The sequence below is a fragment of the Styela clava genome, chromosome 2, assembly GCF_964204865.1.
Source record: "Styela clava chromosome 2, kaStyClav1.hap1.2, whole genome shotgun sequence".
NCBI lineage: Eukaryota > Metazoa > Chordata > Ascidiacea > Stolidobranchia > Styelidae > Styela > Styela clava.
Genome location: NC_135251.1, coordinates 12,266,625 through 12,290,211, shown reverse-complemented (window position 1 = coordinate 12,290,211; position 23,587 = coordinate 12,266,625). Strand labels below are relative to the sequence as shown.

The 23,587-nt window shown below is 31.4% G+C and overlaps 1 protein-coding gene across 3 annotated transcripts; it reads right to left on the bottom strand.

The window, feature by feature from the left end:
- Positions 1-75: 75 nt before the first annotated feature.
- LOC120335987 (uncharacterized) lies at positions 76-23,553 on the bottom strand. 3 transcript variants are annotated; one of them, XM_078110185.1, is made up of 56 exons: positions 23,450-23,553; positions 23,232-23,375; positions 23,037-23,153; positions 22,715-22,858; positions 22,383-22,643; positions 22,177-22,290; positions 21,975-22,100; positions 21,586-21,705; positions 21,105-21,284; positions 20,757-20,828; positions 20,586-20,687; positions 20,390-20,497; positions 20,172-20,315; positions 19,977-20,093; positions 19,654-19,797; positions 19,322-19,582; positions 19,116-19,229; positions 18,914-19,039; positions 18,525-18,644; positions 18,042-18,221; positions 17,694-17,765; positions 17,522-17,623; positions 17,325-17,432; positions 17,107-17,250; positions 16,912-17,028; positions 16,535-16,678; positions 16,201-16,461; positions 15,870-16,109; positions 15,607-15,783; positions 15,430-15,528; positions 15,173-15,301; positions 14,988-15,074; positions 14,522-14,665; positions 14,055-14,180; positions 12,514-12,651; positions 11,745-12,035; positions 11,296-11,394; positions 10,562-10,687; positions 10,124-10,246; positions 9,875-10,021; positions 9,521-9,607; positions 8,729-8,839; positions 8,311-8,430; positions 7,987-8,130; positions 6,926-7,030; positions 6,505-6,648; positions 5,989-6,096; positions 5,518-5,643; positions 5,312-5,401; positions 4,304-4,432; positions 3,324-3,440; positions 2,878-3,009; positions 2,116-2,229; positions 1,346-1,456; positions 607-720; positions 76-178 (listed from the first exon to the last, which is right to left on the bottom strand). In XM_078110185.1, exons 1-56 carry the CDS (start codon positions 23,544-23,546, stop codon positions 78-80), a joined length of 7,518 nt encoding a protein of 2,505 aa, XP_077966311.1. In that variant the 5' UTR covers positions 23,547-23,553; the 3' UTR covers positions 76-77. The 3 variants fall into 3 exon arrangements, with proteins under 3 accessions (XP_077966311.1, XP_077966312.1, XP_077966313.1); XM_078110186.1 differs by having other exon boundaries at positions 18,525-18,641; XM_078110187.1 differs by lacking the exons at positions 16,912-17,028; positions 17,107-17,250; positions 17,325-17,432; ... (6 more) ...; positions 19,322-19,582; positions 19,654-19,797.
- Positions 23,554-23,587: the final 34 nt, after the last annotated feature.

Genomic DNA, 23,587 nt, shown 5'->3' with positions numbered 1-23,587 from the left:
AAAAAGACGGTAACTCTATTGCCGATTTCGCCCACTTGAAATCTTGCAGGTCAATATTTTTCACAAAACTATTACCTTTATTGACATATTGCTTCATCATCATTATCATCAAGATATTGAATATAACGCTTCATTGTTTCCTTCACTACCACTTTCATCATCTTGAGTTCTGGAGAAACTAAAAGAAAAAACGCATATTAATATATGTCAGCAATATCAGTATCACGAAACTTAAGGTAATAAACCAATATTGTTTCAGCTTTTACAATATGGCTTGCGAGAAAGTCTTCTTGAACCATACTTGTCCGAAAACAAACTTCTCAAGTTAATCTTTTCTGATTATAATATGTTTTCATTTTGCTCTCACATGAATTACACTTCCTAAAATATCACCAGTCTATTCGTAGCATCAATTTCACGAAAAACTTTATATTATGAAAGACAATTATAAAATCATTAACCACATTATTATCGAAATATTTCTTGGTGAACACAAAAGTGTATTGATTACAATAATTTAGTTGTATTCTAAAAAAACAATCATCAACAAGCATGGAATAACAGTAAGACATCAGTTTGCCATTTCACAGTGTATGTTATCCTCACCATTTGCACTGCATTTCTTTTCACCTTCATTGGTTTTGTCCTTCGAAGAATACTTTTTGGTTTCTTTCAAACTATCTGCATATTTTTTCCAATGACTGCAGTTTTCATCTTTATCTAATATTCAAGTAATTTCTTAATATGAAAATTGTAATGACTCAAGTTTAGCTAAGATTGCCTAACTTGGCATAATTCATGCCTTTTCTTCTTCACAGAGGAACATTGTGCAATTATCTGTTTCTATTCAGATAAAACGACCTACGCTTGAGGTTATTTTTTAGAGAGATACACCGAAAATTGTTTTCAAGGTTTCAATTTATACAAACAAATCACAAATTTCTATAAAAACTCTCCCAGAAGTCATTTGCAAACCACTTGTCTATTTTCTGGCATGTTGTTATGTCTATTTTTACTTTTTAGCCCATTAATGGGTACTCCTGCAGTATGTCAGTATGTGTACCAGGTTAGGGCTAGGCCATAATTTTATTCCGATTTTACTTATTTTAGTCATATTAGGAGTTCGGGGACTGTCTGTGTTAGCCAAGTGAATATCCCCCCTTGCCCATAGGTTTCAGTCCCTTTACACAACTTGATGTAAAGTAGGTGAACAAAATTAGTTAACCCATACTTTTGGAGCGCCTATTAATGGTGCATTGAACTGTTGAAATCTGATATCGGGTAACTTTAACTATCAAAGTATTAGGGAATCTTTGTGTTAGTATATTTAAAGCTTATATTCCACCTTTCTTAGGCTCTTCCTGTGGTTTTCTGACATTCCATGTTTCCATCGCATTATTTCGCCATTTTTCATATTCGGCCATCCATTTCATCAATCTCTGTTTCTGTTCTTTTGCTGTTTTTAGTATTAATATTTTATGCAAATGACAAATGAAAATATTCATTGGTTAAATTTTTTTAAAAGTTTGGCCAAAGCAAGGTCCTGAAACTGAAATAAAGTAGCATGATACTGGTATGAAAGTTGGGCAAAAGATGCTGTGCTGAAAGCTGAATATGGGTCCAGCCTTGCGACAGGAATAAGAGTTGATACTATTCAAGTCAGTATTGCCGTGGAAACAGTTAGATGTATTAGAATTCCACCAAAGCAATGCATAAACAGGGTAGTACGTATAACCACTGATTGTTTAAGGCTTCCTACACCCTCAAGTCTGTGCATCTGAAACAAATAACTAGCTAACTAATTTCATACTCGACATGGACTGGTAACCGGACGCATGGCCGTGGTTTGCCATATTATTAAGCCATCTCAAGCTTTCCTCTCTACTTCTACTTGATAATTCCTATCATACAGGGGAGTGGAGATAGTGAATTTTGGATTTATTCAACAATGCCTTTCACAGACTGAATCATATGACTTTGCAAAATTTTCAATACATATATTCAACTTGATTGTGTTGAACTTGAAATATATTGTAATACCATTCTGTCTTGTCTATTGATACATAAACAGCAGATTTTCCAGAACTTAATATTAAGAGCGAAAATGTATCTTACTTCCAACACATTCATTTGTCTTTTCTCCAGGCTTCAAAGCGCGTTTATTGCTCTTTCTTTGTTTGAAAACCCAGTCAAATTCATCGTATTTATGTGCCGATGTTGAGTCACATTCTGTCAAAATAACAGTGAGTCACTGATACTTGTGGTTGGGCAGTATTTTATGTATATTTCAAGATAGAAGCGAGTAGCGAGATAGAAGCAGTATAATATAAACTGAACATGGCTTCTCCTCTTGTAACCAGTCAACCAAAGTTTGGGATGAAATAGGCCGTTCATATTGCGGCAATGTTCATTATTGGTAAAGAAAACTGTGAAACATCTTAGTGGGGACACATGATGTAATAAACAAAAAAACCTTATGATTATTGAAGTTTTATTTTATCACTAGGCCGGGAAAGGTAAATAACAAATTTATGAGACTAGAATAACGCAACACAAAAATCGGTATTCCCATAGTATGTGTACCAGGTTAGGGTTAGGCCATAATTTTATTCTTATCTTCCTTATTTAAGTTCTATTACGAGTTCGGGGACTGTCTGTGTTACTCAAGTGAATATACCCCCTGCCCATAGGCTTCAGTCCCTTTACACAACTTGGTAAAATAGGCGAACAAAATTAGCTATATCCATATTGGTACACACACTTCTGGAGTGCCAAAAAATCTGCTGAAATATTTGTAGATATATTTGATTTGTTCAAATCAAATTCTAAATGCATATTTTGATTAATTTTATTTACAATGTACATTTGAACTCTTACCACAAGAGTAATGTTGTGCTTCATAATATTTCTCGTTGTAGATCTTTATCCAAACTTTGTATGATTTGATCCAGTCTCTCATCATAGTAAGCTGCATGCCACTCAGTCCTTCACAAGAATCATTTGAAGCTTCTGTCGAAATAAAGCAATTATATTGTTTATTTTTTGTTATGGAAAAATCAAATTATGTGCAATAAGATTGCTGGACTCCTCGCCGCCACAGCCTGGTTCACATAACCGATGGTCGGTTAAGGCGGCTTTATCCATCATCAAGTCCATGTATTTTCAAACAAATAACTGGCTAATTAATCCCATACCCCACATAGACTGGTAACCAGACGAAAGGCTGTGGTTTGTCATATGATTAAGCCTTTTCATTGGATTTCCTCTCCCCCAAAATAAATAAGTAAATCCTATCCTAAAAATGGTCAAAAATAGGAACTGACTGTGATTGCATTCATCCTTAGTTTCTTCATTGGAAGAAGATTTTTCATCTTTATCTTCGTTATCATCTGGTAAATCAGTTGATTTTTCAACTTCATTATCATCAGATATTGGTGTATCTAAATATCAAAATATTCAATGCATTCATTGTCGTTCAGTACTAAACATTATTGTTTGTATTCACAATATTAGATGATTGGAACAACTGTATTGCAGAAAATTAGCCTGTATTGTATGTTGGTCTATAAGAGACATTAGGTGTCACTTCCGCACACTACCATTCACAGTATCCTGGATTTATACAGAAAAATCAAATAAACTCAAACACATTCTATAGCCTTTGTTAGAACATACTCTTGCGCAAAATTTGTTACATCAGGTGGTATTGGTATAAAACTCTTGCTACTACTGTCTTAATTAGCAGATTTTATGGCATGAATTTGAATTAATTTTATCAGTTTTGCTTGGGTGAAGATGCGCTGTATTGTTTACTCATTGTTCACAAAAAGTTAAACCATTGTCTATTCAGCTTCAGCATATCATGAGATTTCATGAAATGGATATATTAAGTCTGATACTTAGAAGCAAGAAAGCATTGATGAAAACTCATTTCAATCTAGACATCGTAATGATCAGATTGTCTGTTTTATTTAAACCTCCAAACCCATAGGTTAACACTTGACATTTTATTGATCAATTTTCGGAACCTTTTACAGAATTTCATTGTTGACAGTTTATATTTAAATTGTTTCGCGCTATTCAATATCTAACACATTTTATTGCCAAGATAAATCTTTGTATAGTGCTTTGTACTTAAATGTTTTCTGGTACTACTCTTTTTCACTCTTTCCACTTATAGACATGTATATCCTGGCTTTCACAAAACCAGAAAACTTTAAAAAGTTCTTTAAAATTGGAAATAGCTGTGTAGTTCTGATTTCATTTAGAGCAATAGAAAATGAATTTTATTTGTATAATTTACCTGTATCGGGAGAAGTTTCTTCCAAGATTTCAGTTTCTTCTTTCAAATCCTTGACTCGTTTTGTCAGTTTAAGAACCGAAAGCACATGATGAAGACCTTTGGGTTTGCTATCACCACTTCCTTCAATTTCTGCAGGTTAGAAATCATATACCGTAAACATTATATTTACGTGCAAATTTTTTTGAATTTACTATAGGTTAGAAACAATTGTAGATTAACAATAACACAAAAAATCAAGTACGTTTATTTTTTTTAAGCCAATAGTGAATTTTTGATTAACATAATCTGTCACTCTACAAATTATAAATATTTTGGAAACAAAAAAATTATTTTATGATTATTCTGCTGTGGTGTGCCGTATGGTGTGCCGTATGTTTAAGCCATCTTATCCACTTTCCTCTCCCTCGGGATAAATATGTAAATCCCATCCTAGTCAATTGTTTTATATGCATTTTCCATATTTATTGAAAGAGGGCCAGTTGTGCAATGAACCCTAATCCCACCCTAATGCATTGCAACTGTTAAAAAGTTTGGAAACATTTGATGTAATGTCCATATGAATTTGGAGCAGAGTGTGTGACAAACTTCTTCCATGACATTAAACTGCTCAAAATGTTGTCCTGAGGATGACACAGGGACAAGTGAATGGCTCGGCGGCGTGGCACATCATGCTAAGCGTTAGGAATAAGCTCACCACCGCACCTCTGACCCTGCGTGAATTCACAGGTTCGAATCCCATGCGGGGATAGTCGTGATTGCTGGAATCCTCGCCGCCGTAGGGTGGTTCGCGTAACCGCTATTCGGTTACGGCTTCCTCCACCATTAAGTCCATGCTTCCAAAATCAAATAACTCACTAACTAATCACATACCCGACATGGACTGGTAACCGAACGAGAGGTCGTGGTTCGCCATATAATTAAGCCATCTTATCGGCTTTCCTCTTCCCCAGGATAAATATGTAAATCCTGTCCTATACTATCCTGATGGAAATTAACAAAAATACTGACCATCGAGTTCATTCAGATTTTCTATTGCTTTGCTGATTTTTATCTTTTTCAATGTTATCACTTGTTCCAAGCTGGCTTTAGCATCAGGTTCTAAAGAATGGTAAAATAGTATTTCAAACTAATACTTATTTCAGAATCTGTTTATTTTTTATTTTTAATTCATGTTGAATCAGCATATTTTTCTATCTATACAAAGTTACCGGTACCTTTCTGAATCACTTCTACCATCTTTTCAATTGAACTGTCTTCATCAATGCGATTCAAAAGAGAAAGAATTTGTAAAAATTCATCGGCACTTTGTTCAACTCCAACATTATCTTCAGTTTGTGGTTCTAAAAGATAATAAGTACAATAATGATAATTATTCAAATAATTTATAGCAAACCAATATTTACTCTAATAACTAATTTCACAAAATATTCCACAAATTTGCTTCTGCATTCTATACATTCTATTAATTAATTTCGAGGACAAAACAACAATGCAACTCTCAATAACCAACAAGAAACACAAAAAAGGCTATTGTATTCCAATTATTCGATTCTGCCAGCCTATTTCTCATACTTAAAACCCAACACTTAAAATAATTTTTGGGATACAAATGGTAGTGTAGTTTGAATTTTAATGAAAATTAACATTTATTTCTTAATTTCAATTATAAACAACTGATAGCATACCAAGTTCAGCTTCTAAAACATCTGCAGTTTTCTTCAATCTTTCACTCAATGCAAATTGGAGGACTTTTGCCGCCTCTTCATTGGAGACTGCATTCATTAGCATATTTCCTGATATAAAAAGTTAGAATTTGAATCATTTTTTATTAACTTTGCTTGAATGAAGATGAAGATATCTGTTATTTATTGCTAACAGAAAATTTCACCAATCACTAGATGCTTTCAGAATTTAAAAATGAAAAAAAAATTTGTATCCATCTATTATTACGCTTAAACATTCCTACTGTTGTTCACCGTGTTTCAAGTAGTGTACAAAATGGAGGTACTCATGGCCATCAGGAAACTATGCCCAAACTATGCCCTATTCCTACTGTTGTTCACCGTGTTTCAAGTAGTGTACAAAATGGAGGTACTCATGGCCATCAGGAAACTATGCCCAATGGTCAAATTTTACCATCAAATGTCTAAATATTGTCTATAATTTCAAATTAAAATTGTATTCAAATTAAAATCTCCTACTTTCAACTTCATATTCGTCTTCTGATATATCTTCTGGTACAATTTTCTTCATATCATCCGATTTTTTCTTCAATTTGGAATAAGTTAGTATACTCATTGCAAAAGGCAACTCTCTGAGTGAATCGGTTATTTCAGATGGTATTTCTGGATATTAAAAGTGTGATCAAATTAATATTATTCACTACATTGAATCTACACCTATTATACAGAAATGCATTTCAAGAAACTTTTGGTCTTTGTGAAATAAATAGGAATCTAACAGTTTTTTTACGATTTTTGATGATGAATTGGTAGTTATCACCTTGATCAAAAGGATTATAAGATTGCTTGTATATATCAAATATAGGCATACATTATGTTATATGTAATATTATAAAAAAAAAACAGAAAAGTACAATTACAATATGATGGAATAAATTACCTTTCAGAAGATGACATGACTCCATATGATTCTTTTCCATCTGTCCATATCCTTCTAAACATGCACATTTCATTTTACCATCAGCATTATACTCGCATCTTTGTTCTGAAGATAAAAACATCTTTTATGAGAAGAGAGTGTTTATGAAAAGAAAATTTTTTACTACCTATCATTGAATCCAATGCATGTGTTTTTATTAAATACTATGATACAGATATGCTACAGGTCGAGAGTGAATCTTTTTTGACAATTTCAAGCCATTCAAAGCACTGTGGTATGAATGTATCATAATTGGTATTTAGTATTGGGTTACCATATCTGGACAGACAAAATGCCTGACAAAATTTTAATGAGATACATTGACCAATTTTGCAACAAAAACACTTATACTGTACAGTATTATGGATGCCGTCGCTCTCTCGTGAGAATAGAATAAATACAAAACGGAAGGAGAAAAATTGTTGCTTGATCTTTAGCACTAGTGACTAAACCCTAGCACGGAATAAAGTTCAGGTAAAAGTAGTGCAAACAAAATACCGAATACAAAATGCTGGCAATTCAAGTCACATGTGACATCACAATTATCTGAATGCGACTAAATCTGTGTTGCACAAAAATGCTAGAATGTGACATACAAAAGTCTGCATTCATGTTTCTATTTCAATTGGCAATTTAATTTTTCAATACAGGGGTTTTCCACTTTTATTCTGTTTTCTCCTGTTATCAAATTATATCAAAATTGCTGTTATTCCTCTAAACAAGTTTTTCCTAACAGGAGACAAACCCACAGGGTTTCACAGATCTTTGTATGCAAAAATGAAAACAAATTGGTAAAACGAAAGTTCAAGCCAATGTGGCCTAGATCGCACAAGACGAAAAATTAGGGGCACTCCGAAACCATGTTATTAGATAAAACAAAATCTTGCTTATAAAATGTTTATTCACTCCAAAAGTCAAGTAGCCATTTCATCAATTCACCCTCAAGTTTATTCTCAAGGGGTAACTTACACCCAGTGGAAAACTCCTGTTTTTTAGATATAGAGAATTCCAGTCAAACCAACCTTTTCCTTTGGCATTGTTGATAAATTTATCTTGCAAAGTTTTCTTTAATTTTTTCAGCTGATTCTGAATATTGCCTGATAGGTGACGTTTCACAATATTTTCTAAAGTTGAAGTTGGAAGATTTTCCAAACCCTCAACAATATCTGAAAACATGGTACAATATTTCATTATCCAGAATTATTCATTGGATTAATCATATGTTTTATAAGTATGTAACACATAGCTTGCAAGCAGTGTTTTCAGACATAAATTTGATAAAAAGTTTTGAGTTATTATTATTCTCTGCAAATTTGAATATGAATAATAAAAATATCGATAATAACCTTCAATTTTTTCGTCAGCTTGGACTGGTTGTTCAGGTAAACTATCAGCAATTGATTTCGCAATTTTTTTCAATGACATTTTTATTTTTTCTACTTCTTCTTTTGTAGGTTGTTCCATATCTTGTGAAAAAATTGAATCATACAATAAAAAAGTAGCTAACAATTATATATATATTCCATTAGTGGTAAAACCATTAAACTTTAACTGTGTTGGCATCACAGGTTACACACTTGAATTTGAATGCCATGACCACCACCATAAAGTAATTGAAAATGGTTGCTCTTCGCATATCATTTTCTACTTGTACAGGGCCGTCCAAAGTACACGAAAATAAAAATAAAATTTGTATAGGAAAAAAAATTACATCAGGTTGAAAGCTATCATTTCTGAAACCAACATAAACAAAAAACACTATACCATCTTTCTGCTGAGCTTGATCATTTATGATTTCTTCAAGCGTCTCTACTTCATCTTTCACAGCGAGCAATTTACTTATTTGATCAATCAAGTTCTCACTCTTTTCTGCACCTGAAATTTATGAGAAATATGCATATTTCTTGAACTTAATATAGATAAAATAAATATGAAAGGGAAGCAGCGTAATAAAGAAAAAATTTATTTAGACATCATTTCATTACTACTTTTAATTGAATCTTTTTATCTGAAAGTTGTTCATTAAAATTAAGCACTAAACACTTTGGAATATACCTCATACTGAAAATAATGTGTAACACACTCGAATCTGTCCGAAACAAGTTTCTCAAGTTGGATATTAATGAAAAAAATCTATAACATAATTTGTTAAATCACACGGTAACAATTTGAAACAAAGATTCCACGACATAAATTTTTTCATTTTATTGAAAACATGAAAGTTATAATCTCCACATTGGCGAATATATATCTCTACAGAGCAGTAGAAATGCCCACGTCTTGCTGATTTTCACCTAATGAATGTGAATGTTAAGCAAAAAAGCATTTTGTCAATACTAATTCGTTCTACATTCACATTACTAATTATCAATTTCTTTTAGTGTTCACAGAAAACAGATAATTATTTGCAGCATTGGTATTTTAATAGGAGTTGATCTAAATCTTTAAGCTTGAATTTTGTGCTTGTAGCTTATTCATGAGCAGATCTAATTTGAAGTTCTCTCAAATCTGATCGCTAATTGCACTTAGAACGCTTGATAATAGGTGCCACATTACCTTCTTCTTCTTTCATTTTTTCTTTCATGTTTTTGAAGACTTCAGTCATGATGTCGTCAATTTCAAAATCTTCTTCAGGTCTTGCTACTGTATAATGAAATGAAAATTTATGATTGACTGAATTAGAAAATGTCTAGTTTGTAACACTTTAATTTTTTTCATATATTTTACATACCTATTTCCTTGCCGTTTCAGGACTATGCTAACAAAAAGTAAAGCTGAAAACATTAATACCAGTGATATTTCTATATATCTTCGACCTTTGAAATGAATTTGATGAAATTTTGCGTCTGTGTCTGATGTTAACTATATACAAAATATAAAAGCAAATATCCCTGTATTCAAATAACTTACAGTCGATATCAACACAATCTCTATCTTCTGGTGATTTCACACATGCGGCCAGCTTCATTTTCTTCTCTTTGTTTTTCTGTGCAATCTCATCCATTTTCCTTTCAATTTCAGACAATTCTTCATCATTATTTTCCCGCTCAATTTCATCTATTGAATATGTAAGATGAGATAAGCATAACAAAATGACTATGCCGTTTTGCAAAATTCTCAAACTGTTTTGATTCAAAAATTGTTAAGCGTTGAACACACCAAGCTTATCTGTCTTATCCTTGTCAGATGGTGTCTCATCCTCTATGACTGGATTCTGCTCTTCTAGCTCTTGCATAATTTTATCTTCTCGTTTCTTCTTTTTGAGGAGGTTATCAGCAAAGACTAGAAAGAGGTGTTTTATTAACGAAATTAAAAGTAACCAAACAAATCAAAGATAGTTATGTTAGTTTTATATTTTATGCATGGATAGAGGTGATAAGTATTGAGCGATACATATACGCTATAATATTTTCAAAAGAGCCCAATGTTATACCAATCTAAAACATATATATTTCAGCTGTAAGTGTATGATAAAAAGTTGTTCTCTATTCTCATTGCTGCATAGGTGATCAAGACTTTATATAAAAACAAGTATATTTTGTTTTAAACTTTTTGCTGTTACCTTTTCAGTAATGAACTTTTGTAAAATATTCTTACTTTCAATATCTTCCTCAGATGGATTCATTTTTTCTTTCATCACTTGCTTCACTTGCGCAGTGAAATGATTCATGGATGCAATTTGTGTCAACATTGTCAAATCAGTAACTTTTGTTTCATTCGGTTCTGAAATACAATGTATGTGAACTTTAGTCTAGCGTTAACAAATATAATTGCATAATCACACAATTTACAAAGTTGAACAACGTTATTATACATTTTTGATAGATATAGGTAAAATAGTTTAAAGATGTATGGATGAGATAAGATGTGACAAAATTGTGAGTGGTCTTTATGTACATGAAGAACGTCTGGTATTTTATACATTGCCAACGTTTTATTCTCTAGAAATATATATCAAACTACAAATTATCCTCGCATTTTAACGAAATGTCTTTTCTCCACAATTACTTCCAATGGTCAACATTATTAAGGAATGATTGTAAAATTGGCCATAGACGGCTTTCACAATACTTTGGTAAAGCGGTACAGTTGTTGCGGCATGAAAATTGGAAATATACTCTTGGATTAAAGTACACCCGAGTGAGTCCATTAAACTGAATGTGTATAGTAATCTATATGATACAACATATGATTGAGGGAGATATGTAGTGGAAGAGTATATTCCATGGAGTAGATGAAGAATATAGAAAAATTGCTCATATTAAAAATGTCAGTATTTCCTGTGTTGCACACAAGGACATGATATCATTTACAGATAAGAATAAGCTTACTCTTTTTCATTTCATATCTTAGTTTTTCAGCTTCATTTTCCACTTTGGACCGGGCAATGTGGGCAAGTACTTTTGCAGCTAGTTTGTCATCCTTCTCATCTGTTACAATAATAGAAAAATTGAACAATCATGCAAACGCACTTTTGAAACGCGCTTATACTATTATTTTCTTGAGAAATATGAAACTATGATTGTCAGCAATTATGACAAAATAAATATTCAAAAGCTTTCTAGATTATGGTACGCTTCCCAGTGAAATCAGCTTGCAACGCTTTGTCAGATGTTAACAAAAATTCATAGATTCCTCTCAGAGATTTAATCTCTTAGAATAAGTTCAAATTCATTAATTTACTATCAATCAGCTTGTATTCATAATGCAACTCTTTTCATGAATTTTTCGTTCAACGACCTCTTACATTATATTGACATTTTGAATATTTTCTATTTACCTTCCAAAGATTCCGATACAACTTCCACAAGTTCGTTGAGGTCTTTTGTATTTTTTATTAGTTTCTTCAATGAAATTGCATTATAAAATTCTTCTCCATTCTTGACTACTTCATCGTCGACTATTTCATTTTCTCCATCATGTTCTGGTGACATGCCACTCCCAGTTTCATCCGGCTTTCCTTCTTCTTCATCAATAAAATATTCGGCAGCTTCCTTCAGTTTTTGTTTGATTAGTGAGTATAAGACCTTGTCAGGGTTTGCACCATTTTTAGCAGCAATAGCCAACATTTCTATAAAAATGATAAGATTTTTCGTGAATTCTGGTAGAATTGAAAGCTAATAATATGATAAGTCACATTATCTTGTCTGATACCAGATGAAATATTAAGATGAGTGTCTTTCCAATTTGATTTCCAAATAATTTACAATCCATGGTGATTGGTGACTACCATAGTCATTTTTGAATCTGCTAGTAATTAGCAAATGAACTGTATAGGTGAAATTGGAATATTTATCACTTTGAAAACCTGTTTGGCTGAAACTTCATATTTCATGAATGAATGAATATCAGCTTTGAACAGTCAAAAGCAAATATAACAAACAAGCTTTCTAAGAAGTAGAATCACTCTTATGAAAATCGCAAAGTTTTTCGAAAGGAAAACTGGTATGAAAATAGACAGGAAAAGTAATTCCCACGCCAAAAATTCATTTTTAAAATTTAGGACTTGACTTGAAAAATTGAACTTTTTAATAGTCATATTATTTTACCTTCTGCTTTTTTTTCTATTTTGCTCAAAGCTTTGGGAATTGATTGTTTCAGTGTCGTTAATTTGTTACTTTCTTCAGTGAGTAAGAGAGCTGCATAAAGTACATCTTGTGGAGCTTTAGTTTTGGCGGATAAAATTTCTGCAAATGAAAATAAGTTTTTTTTATATGATTAAAGCAGATCAATCAAGTTTTCATAATATATGTGGAACATTATTCCAAAGTCACGCAAATTTGCTGATAAAAAAATATTAGTTTGAGTATACTGTATATAGATATCGAAAGGTACATAATGGCCATGTTTAATACATTACATTAAAAATGTGTCGTTTATACCGAGGGTGTGCAACCTTTTTTACTGGCGGGCCAATTACAGTAAGTAACTCGGTGAAGCCGCGATCCGCACCTAGAAACTCTACCTACGAAAGCCGCTGGATACGAAAAATTTGCATTATCTATTCAGTATTTCCTTGTTATTTCTTTTTACCATGTGTACCTTAAAAAATCATTTTCTACTTGTGAAGGAGTTTCCGTAATCGGAACGAAATTAATTTGTTCCTACCCCTATTGTAAGTAGAAAATTCCGTAAGTACGGACGCATGAATGAAAATGCATTAATCCATTCCAAGCTCTCACAAAACTCGGACATAATATTTACTAGAGAGGCTAAGACCATGGAGAGTGTAGGACGGCGGTCGGAAAAGATGTTAAATGTTGAAATCTGAGAGAGAACGTAATGTACGAAAACGAGCAAACGCACATGAAAATATGAAATAATTGTGAAATGTTTTAAATCAAAATGTTGACGATGGCTCTAGGAATTCGGTATTCTTACAGACACATAAAATTATATTCGAATAATAAATTCTAATTGGACATCCCTGCTATAACCACTTCATTAAATTAATCTAAAATAAACGAATATCACTACACGCGTTTTTTGTTTTCGGCCTTACGTATGTAGAAAATCTTACGTTAGTAGATGAAATATATATTATTACGAAAATAATTTTCGTAAGTTGGATTTTTCGTATTTGAAGCCTTTCCTAAATAGAGTCTACTGTAGTTGCAAGCACAAAAAATAGTTTCTTTTTGGTTATCGATCTTACGGCATTGTTCGGAGTTCTGGAAAAAATGTTGAATTGAAACGTAAAAATTTCTAAAGAAAACTGCTATTTGAATTTGTTGTCACACCGATTCTGAACGGATTCAGTTAAAAATGAACACTCTTTTATAACATTGTGTATTTTCCATCAGGATCTTGCTAGCTTGTTTCACTGATATGGCAGTGGCACTCGGTTACTGGTATAGGCTTCGGGACGCAAAGAGGTTGATTTGCACACACGTTCCAGATTATTAAAACTAAAAACTAGTTTCGAGGGCACATACTTCAAAATTAGCACTTTTCCTCGGGCCGCACAATTCTTCTTTGCGGGCCGCATTTGACCCGCGGGCCTCGGTTTGCACACCCCTGGTTCATACCATGGTCCATGGTACATACGAGCATAAATCAAATCAAAATTAATAATGCAAACAAAGCATACCCTGCTCGGTTGCTGGTATACATGTGCGATTGTCTGCATCAAGAATCATTCCACCATTGCAAATGCATATTCTTCTCAGTTTATCACAATCAGAGGAGCATTTTAATTCGGTAATCTTACAATTACCTTCGGAAATTAAAACAAATTTCTTAAATGCTTAAGATAGATTGAGATTAGCATTTAGGTCATCGAAGGTGATTCACGTAGTTAGACTAAGTTGCTTTTTCAAGTTATATTCAGAATATTAATAATTAGAACACATTGGAAAGAACTCAATACATGACAAAAACTTCTACGACATGATTTGATTCAGTTTCAATGCCAGGGAAATCGCATGACCCATATGATGTTAAAAAAACTGATTCTGTTTTCAATATATAAATTGTATTATATGAATATACAAATGTACATTAATATTGTTACTGGAACTTAGGCGCATGTTGTTCAAAGCAATATTAATACAATACCTTTATGTGCTTCTGCATTTTTCTTGATTTTATCTTTCATTTTTTCTCTTAGAGCAGCAAGGGTTTTCTCCTGTGAGTTGACAGATCTTCGGCGAATCATGTTGGACAATGTATCCATTGATATTGGTAATTCCTTTGCTATTTCTGTTAGAGTAAATGTCAAATTTAAAATTTTCATCTTCTATATGAAAAATTACGATCACATAATTACATTGTTGCAATTCATATATAGTAGTATTTCCCACCGATTAACCAAAATATGATACAGTCCATGCAATCCACGAAGTCCATGCATCTGAAAACAAATAACTGGCTAACTAATCCCATACCTTACATGGACTGATAACCGGACGAGAGGCCGTGCTTCGTCATATGATTAAACCGTATTATTGGTTTTTCTCTTCCCTAGGATAAATATGTAAATCCTATCCTATTCTACAAAAACAATAAACATACTCCATCATACCTTCTTGCTCTTCCGAATCCACTTCTTCATCATTGTCTTTCATTTCATTCAATATATATCTTTTCACAATACCTTTTTCTACATGTTCTGCAAAATATATTGTTTATGACCAATGAGTTAAAAATAAATGAATAGTTGCAAATCAGATATTTCCCAATGGAAAATATGGCAGAATACTATATTACCTGGAATACTGGGTACTTCAGTGCTAGGTTTTGTAGCTTTTTTTGTCATATCCAAAATTAAATCTGTACGCTTCAAAATATCAGACACGGCTTTGAGACGCAATTGACTTTTCAACAGTGATTTTATTCCTGCAAGAGAACATACAACTAAAGTTGTTAAATTGGATAAATAAACCTCTAATCATTTTCAGTTAATTTCATTACATAAAGTTAATATAAATGGTCTTAGAGCATAAAAATGAATAATGAACTCGTACCATCAGTTTTATTGCCATTTGTTAATTTTTCAAATTGATTTTTGAATTCATTCCTTAGTTGTTCTTCAGCTTTCTTCAAGGTCTTGTCTTTACTGGTTTCTGGAAGAAACAATAAATTAAATAGTATATGAAATCTTTATTGCTTGAAAACTCCAAGATACCAATCTAATCATATACCCTTCTTTGGATCACAGACAACTTTATCATCATCTTTTCTATGTAAGTCTTTTTCACTATCTTCCATCAAAACACAAGAATCCAAATTAGTAAGTTCATCTTCATTATTAAGATTCTCCATATCGAATAAGTCCTTTAGATCTTTCTCCAGTATTTCTTTTAGTTCTGTATTTTTTTCTATGAAACAATATTAATTTTAAAATATATATTATGTACTAAGACGCCATTTCACTTTTATGAAAATAAAACTATAGTCAACTCACTCTCAACTTTGATAACTTTTTCAATATCAAACAATGCCTCAACTTCTTTAGAGGAATCTTCAACCAAATCCCTCATCTTTCCCATCTTGGACAAAAGCTTAAGACTAGTAGAGATGTCAGAATCAGTCATTATACTTTTATCGAGTGATTCAGAAAGTTCTATCAATTTTGTATCAATTTTTGTATCAGCAATATGTTTCAATATGTCTCCGACATTTTCACTAATTTTATCATCAGCATCTGATTCAGGAAAACAGAAAAACAATTTAAAAGCTAATTTGTGACATGTTTGAAAGCAATTTCGAAATAGAAATTAAATTTTCTAATATACCTTCGTCGGTTTTTTTCATTGTATCAATGAGATTTTCAAATGTTTTACGTTTTATTGATAATTTCTGTAGAGAATCAGCTTCTTGATATTCTTTTGCTCTTTTCAATACTTCATATTCTTTGTTGTAGGTTTGATCTTCGGTTTCACCATCGTTAGAATCAGCTTCATAAACCTTCGTCACTTCAAGTTTCTTTTTTTGTACGAGGGCAGTAATTAGATCATCCAAGGGTAATCCCTTCCTTTCTAAACTTGCTATTGATTCTGAATAAGGTGAACACAAATATTATGATTGAATGATACCTGAATCAGATATCTGATATAACGAATCATTTACCTTCTACATTCTTCTCATCCTCAGATTCATTTGTTGGAATATTTTCCTTCATTACTGAAAGATATTCTTTATTTTCCTTTCGTAACATCAAAGAAAGAGAAATTTCTTGAGGAAACTTTGAGACATCCGTTCCATCAGTAATGTCTATGAGAAAAAGACAAATTAAATTTCACCGAATGTAAAATCCTTCAATCAAAAATACAACTTCAATGTATTCTTTGACTGAAAATTCCAATAACTGTATGTTATATTATACAGAATAAAGATATATAAATATGCACATACACATTCATACGTAGGCATAGTATTATTGAGTCACTCATTAAGAAACATTATAGCAAAGTCATAAGATTTTAAAAAGGACAATTATATATTACTTTTCTTCAATACACATTGTCTTCCGTAAACAAGAGTCATTCCCTCGTAGCAAATACATTTCTTGGTCAGTTTGTTGCAATCGTGACTGCACTTTAAGTCCGATATTGAGCATTTTTCTGTTGGTGCAGAAACAAATGTTATTTTTCTAATTCTCACTATTTTGTATAAATATATTCCATTAAACTTGTACTTACTCTCACTTGATTTCGCATGTTTCAAAACTTTCTTTCCGATAATTTCGTCAAGTTCAACAAGTCTTTGTGTAATATCTTTAACGACTTTGCGTTGTAAAATGTTCTTCAATGTTTCGGTCGGCACCTCAATATGCTTCACAGCATCTATTTCAGTCGAAAATGTAACTTTTAGTATGAAAAAACATATAATTTGAAAACTTAATCACTGACCAACTTACCCATTGCAGCTTTGTTTTCAACGACTGGTACGATGTCGATATTTTTCATTTCTTCAACTAGTTTGTTTCTAATTTCTTCTTTGTCGGATGGGCTCATTATAATTTTGTCTAAAGAAACAATATATAATTTTGTATAATTGTTTAATGAAAAGTAATAAAAAACTACGAAATTTTTAACATATTAAACAGAAACTGACCTATTTCTGTGTCTTTTTCAGATTCCAAAATTTTATCAACTTTTTCTACAAACTTAGCCACAGCTGTTAGTTCGGCATGTTTAAGAGCAGCAGTCTTTAAATCTAAATTGAAATATTATGCCATTAAGAATTTTTCCGTTTTTTTTGTAATTAAATTATATAAAATTCAAACCTCCTTCAGTCTTTGCTTTTTTCAACTTCTCATAAACATTTTTCATTGCTTCTTCCACCTGCTTGTTTGTATCTGAATTTAGATGGATGAAAAACAAAATTATACATAGCATTACAAAAATTGTCATGAGCGCAGTGAGATGAGCAATAAAATGCAGACTTCAAAGATATTTTTCAAAAGTTACTGACTTTTCTATATAAATCAGATCAGCCCATATAGTCATGAAACTTACTTATATCATTAATAGATGAAAATAATAGTAATTAAGAGTATTCTAATGCTAAAAGAAGTAAACTTTTTTTGCAAGAAAAAAATTGTATTCCGACATAATCCATTGTATGTGTTTACCACTTTCATCTCCACATCTTTCGTGAGGAGATTTTCCATTTCCTTTTCCAGCAGGGTTTTCTTTTTTACATTTTTCAAGCTTTTCCTTCTTTTCTGCAACTGCAGCCTCTTGTTCTTTCATCTTTTCCTCGATGTCACGTTCCAATTTTTCTTTTATTTCTTTGAGTTTTTGTTCTTTCTCTGAAAAACAAATATTGAATTCAAGGAACTGGTTGAAGTAATCTGACGTGCTGAAATATGTTTTCACACTGTAACAACAAATATCATAATACAAGAATACAATCGAGTAAAAAGGATTGTAGAACTTCCGCAGATTATTGTGAGGCAGAAGTCATTATAAAATTACTCAGTCCTAATACGTTTTTTTTTTATCACAAAACGATTAGTCATATTGTATTTTTCATGTTTTAAACAGAAAATAAAAATATTATCAAACAAAATCAAATATCAAATTGAAGTTATTGTTCTCGAATATTATTTCACCTTTTGGATTTTGACCTTCCACTTCCGCAATTTCAGCAATTATGTCTTTAGAATATTTTTCAAGATTTTTGGTTTCAGATTTTTCATCCAGATTATCAACTTCTTCAATGGGATGATCTTCTGGAAAACAAATAACAGAATTGAGTAATTGTGGCAATAAACAATATTTACAGAATATACTTTCGAGTTGAATTTTGCATTACAATCTTAAAAATAAAGATGACTCAACATAAAAATGAGTTGCTCGTGATTAATATTCAATGAACAATAAAAAAACAAAAATACCTTATTCTAATTATAGTTCATCAAATAGCCATTTGTTGCTTATATGTGTAGAGTCAACTATATTAACAAAATGCCGCACATGACGAATAAAATTCTACCCTCACCCTTATCATCTTTCACTTTTTCCTCTAATTTAATTATCAAATCAATTTCTTCTTCAGAATCTTTTTTCAACTTTTTAATTTTTCCCAGATTATCCAGAAGTTTTAGCCTCGACGAGACGTCAGAATCTAATAAAAAAAATATTATTGTCACAATTGTTTTCAAAAACGAAATTTCTTAAAGAAAAGATAAAAAATTACTCACTATTTTTCAGTGCTTGAGTCAATTCTTCAACTTTCTTATCAACTTTTGTTTCCGCAATATATTTTAGCACCAACAGAGTGTTTTTATCATCATTATCATCAAGTGTTGTTTCATCTGCAGGAAACAAAAAAAGTTTGATAAATTGTACCATGTATATCTATTTACTAATCCAAGACAGATATCCAAAATTGGCATTTTAATATTACCTTTATCCGTTTCTTTCATTGCATCAAGAAGTTTTTCAAATGATTTACGTTTCATTGATAATGTCTGTAAAGAATCAGCTTCTTGATATTCCTTTGCTCTTTTCAATACCTCGTATTCTTCGTTGTATGTTTGATCTTCGGTTTCACCATTGTCAGAATCAGCTTCATAAACCTTCGTCACTTCAAGTTTCTTTTTATGTGCGAGGGCAGTAATTAGATCATCCAAGAGTAATCCCTTCTTTTCTAAACTTGCTAATGTTTCTGAATGAGTTAATAAAAGTTAATATAATTAATATTACCTTAATTAGATATCTGATATGACAATAACTTACCTTCCATATTCTTTTCATCATCAGATTTAAGTGCTTGAGTATCATTTTTTATTACTGAAAGATATTCTTTATTTTCCTTCCGTAGCATTAAAGAAAGAGATATCTCTTGAGGGAATTTTGAGACATCCGTTCCATCTGTAATGTCTGAGAGAAAAAAAAAGTATTAAATTTTACCGAATTTAAAAATCCTATTAAAATATAAATACATAGTGGATATCTAGAATTATGCATGTATCAATAAATAGGAATAGTAATATTGAATCAACCACTAACAAAAATTGAAGCAAAGTAATAAGATTTTAAAAAGGACAATTATATATTACTTTTCTTCAATACACATTGTCTTCCGTTAACAAGAGTCATTCCCTCGTAGCAAATACATTTCTTGGTCAGTTTGTTGCAATCGTGACTGCACTTTAATTCCGATATTGAGCATTTTTCTGTTGGCGCAGAAACAAATGTTATTTTTCTGATTCTCTCTATTTTGTATAAATATATTCCATTAAACTTGTACTTACTCTCACTTGATTTCGCATGTTTCAAAACTTTCTTTCCGATAATTTCGTCAAGTTCAACAAGTCTTTGTGTAATATCTTTAACGACTTTACGTTGTAAAATGTTCCTCAACGTTTCGGTCGGCACCTCAATATGCTTCACAGCATCTATTTCAGTCGAAAATGTAACTTTTAGTATGAAAAAACCTATAATTTGAAAACTTAATCCTTGACCAACTTACCCATTGCAGCTTTGTTTTCAACGACTGGTACGATGCCGCTATTTTTCATTTCTTCAACTAGTTTGTTTCTCATTTCTTCTTTGTCGGATGGGCTCATTATAATTTTGTCTAAAGAAGCAATATATAATTTTGTATAATTGTTTAATGAAAAGTATTAAAAACTAGGAAATTTTTAACATATTAAACAGAAACTGACCTTTTTCTGTGTCTTTTTCAGATTCCAGAAATTTATCAACTTTTCCTACAAACTTAGCCACAGCTGTTAGTTCGGCATGTTTAAAAGCAGCAGTCTTTAAATCTAAATTGAAATATTATGCCATTAAGAATTTTTCTATTCTTTTGTAATTAAATTATATAAAATTCAAACCTCCTTCAGTCTTTGCTTTTTTCAACTTCTCATAAACATTTTTCATTGCTTCTTCCACCTGCTTGTTTGTATCTGAATTTAGATGGATGAAAAACAAAATTATACATAGCATCACAAAAATTGTCATGAGCGCAGTGAGATGAGCAATAAAATGCAGACTTCAAAGATATTTTTCAAAAGTTACTTACTTTTCTATATAAATCAGATCAGCCCATATAGTCATAAAACTTACTTATATCATTAATAGAGGAAAATAATAGTAATTAAGAGTATTTTAATGCTAAAAGAAGTAAACTTTTTTTGCAAGAAAAAAATTGTATTCCGACATAATCCATTGTGTGTGTTTACCACTTTCATCTCCACATCTTTCGTGAGGAGATTTTCCATTTCCTTTTCCAGCAGGGTTTTCTTTTTTACATTTTTCAAGCTTTTCCTTCTTTTCTGCAACTGCAGCCTCTTGTTCTTTCATCTTTTCCTCGATGTCACGTTCCAAATTTTCTTTTATTTCTTTGAGTTTTTGTTCTTTCTCTGAAAAACAAATATTGAATTCAAGGAACTGGTTGAAGTAATCTGACGTGCTGAAATATGTTTTCACAATGTAACAACAAATATCATAATACAAGAATACAATCGAGCAAAAAGGATTGTAGAACTTCCGCAGATTATTGTGAGGCAGAAGTCATTATAAAATTACTCAGTCCTAATACGTTTTTTTTATCACAAAACGATTAGTCATATTGTATTTTTCATGTTTTAAACAGAAAATAAAAATATTATCAAACAAAATCAAATATAAAATTGAAGTTATTGTTCTCGAATATTATTTCACCTTTTGGATTTTGACCTTCCACTTCCGCAATTTCAGCAATTATGTCTTTAGAATATTTTTCAAGATTTTTGGTTTCAGATTTTTCATCCAGATTATTAACTTCTTCAATGGGATGATCTTCTGGAAAACAAATAACAGAATTGAGTAATTGTGGCAATAAACAATATTTACAGAATATACTTTCGAGTTGAAATTAGCATTACAATCTTACAAATAAAGATGACTCAACATAAAAATGAGTTGCACGTGATTAATATTCAATGGACAATAAGAAAACAAAAATACCTTACTCTAATTATAGTTCATCAAATAGCCATTTGTTGCTTATATGTGTAGAGTCAACTATATTAACAAAATGCCGCACATAACGAATAAAATTCTACCCTCACCCTTATCATCTTTCACTTTTTCCTCTAATTTAATTATCAAATCAATTTCTTCTTCAGAATCTTTTTTCAACTTTTTAATTTTTCCCAGATAATCCAGAAGTTCTAGACTCGACGAGACGTCAGAATCTAATGAAAAAAATATTATTGTCACAATTGTTTTCAAAAATGAAATTTCTTAAAGAAAAGATAAAAAATTACTCACTATTTTTCAGTGCTTGAGTCAATTCTTCAACTTTCTTATCAACTTTTGTTTCCGCAATATATTTTAGCACCAACAGAGTGTTTTTATCTTCATTATCATCAAGTGTTGTTTCATCTGCAAGAAACAAAAAAAGTTTGATAAATTGTACCATGTATATCTATTTACTAATCCAAGACAGATATCCAAAATTGGCATTTTAATATTACCTTCATCCGTTTCTTTCATTGCATCAAGAAGTTTTTCAAATGATTTACGTTTCATTGATAATTTCTGTAAAGAATCAGCTTCTTGATATTCCTTTGCTCTTTTCAATACCTCGTATTCTTCGTTGTATGTTTGATCTTCGGTTTCACCATTGTCAGAATCAGCTTCATAAACTTTCGTCACTTCAAGTTTCTTTTTATGTGCGAGGGCAGTAATTAGATCATCCAAGGGTAATCCCTTCTTTTCAAAACTTGCTAATGTTTCTGAAAGAGTTAATAAAAGTTAATATAATTAATATTACCTTAATTAGATATCTGATATGACAATACCTTACCTTCCACATTCTTTTCATCATCAGATTTAAGTGATTGAGTATCATTTTTTATTACTGAAAGATATTCTTTATTTTCCTTCCGTAGCATTAAAGAAAGAGATATCTCTTGAGGGAATTTAGAGACATCCGTTCCATCTGTAATGTCTGAGAAAAAAAAAGGTATTAAATTTCACCGAATTTAAAAATCCTATTAAAAAATAAATACATAGTGGATATCTAGAATTATGCATGTATCAATAAATAGGAATAGTAATATTGAATCAACCACTAACAAAAGTTAAAGCAAAGTAATAAGATTTTAAAAAGGACAATTATATATTACTTTTCTTCAATACACATTGTTTTCCGTTAACAAGAGTCATTCCCTCGTAGCAAATACATTTCTTGGTCAGTTTGTTGCAATCGTGACTGCACTTTAATTCCGATATTGAGCATTTTTCTGTTGGAGCAGAAACAAATGTTATTTTTCTGATTCTCACTATTTTGTATAAATATATTCCATTAAACTTGTACTTACTCTCACTTGATTTCGCATGTTTTAAAACTTTCTTTCCGATAATTTCGTCAAGTTCAACAAGTCTTTGTGTAATATCTTTAACGACTTTGCGTTGTAAAATGTTCTTCAACGTTTCGGTCGGCACCTCAATATGCTTCACAGCATCTATTTCAGTCGAAAATGTAACTTTTAGTATGAAAAAACCTATAATTTGAAAACTTAATCACTGACCAACTTACCCATTGCAGCTTTGTTTTCAACAACTGGTACGATGCCGCTATTTTTCATTTCTTCAACTAGTTTGTTTCTCATTTCTTCTTTGTCGGATGGGCTCATTATAATTTTGTCTAAAGAAACAATATATAATTTTGTATAAT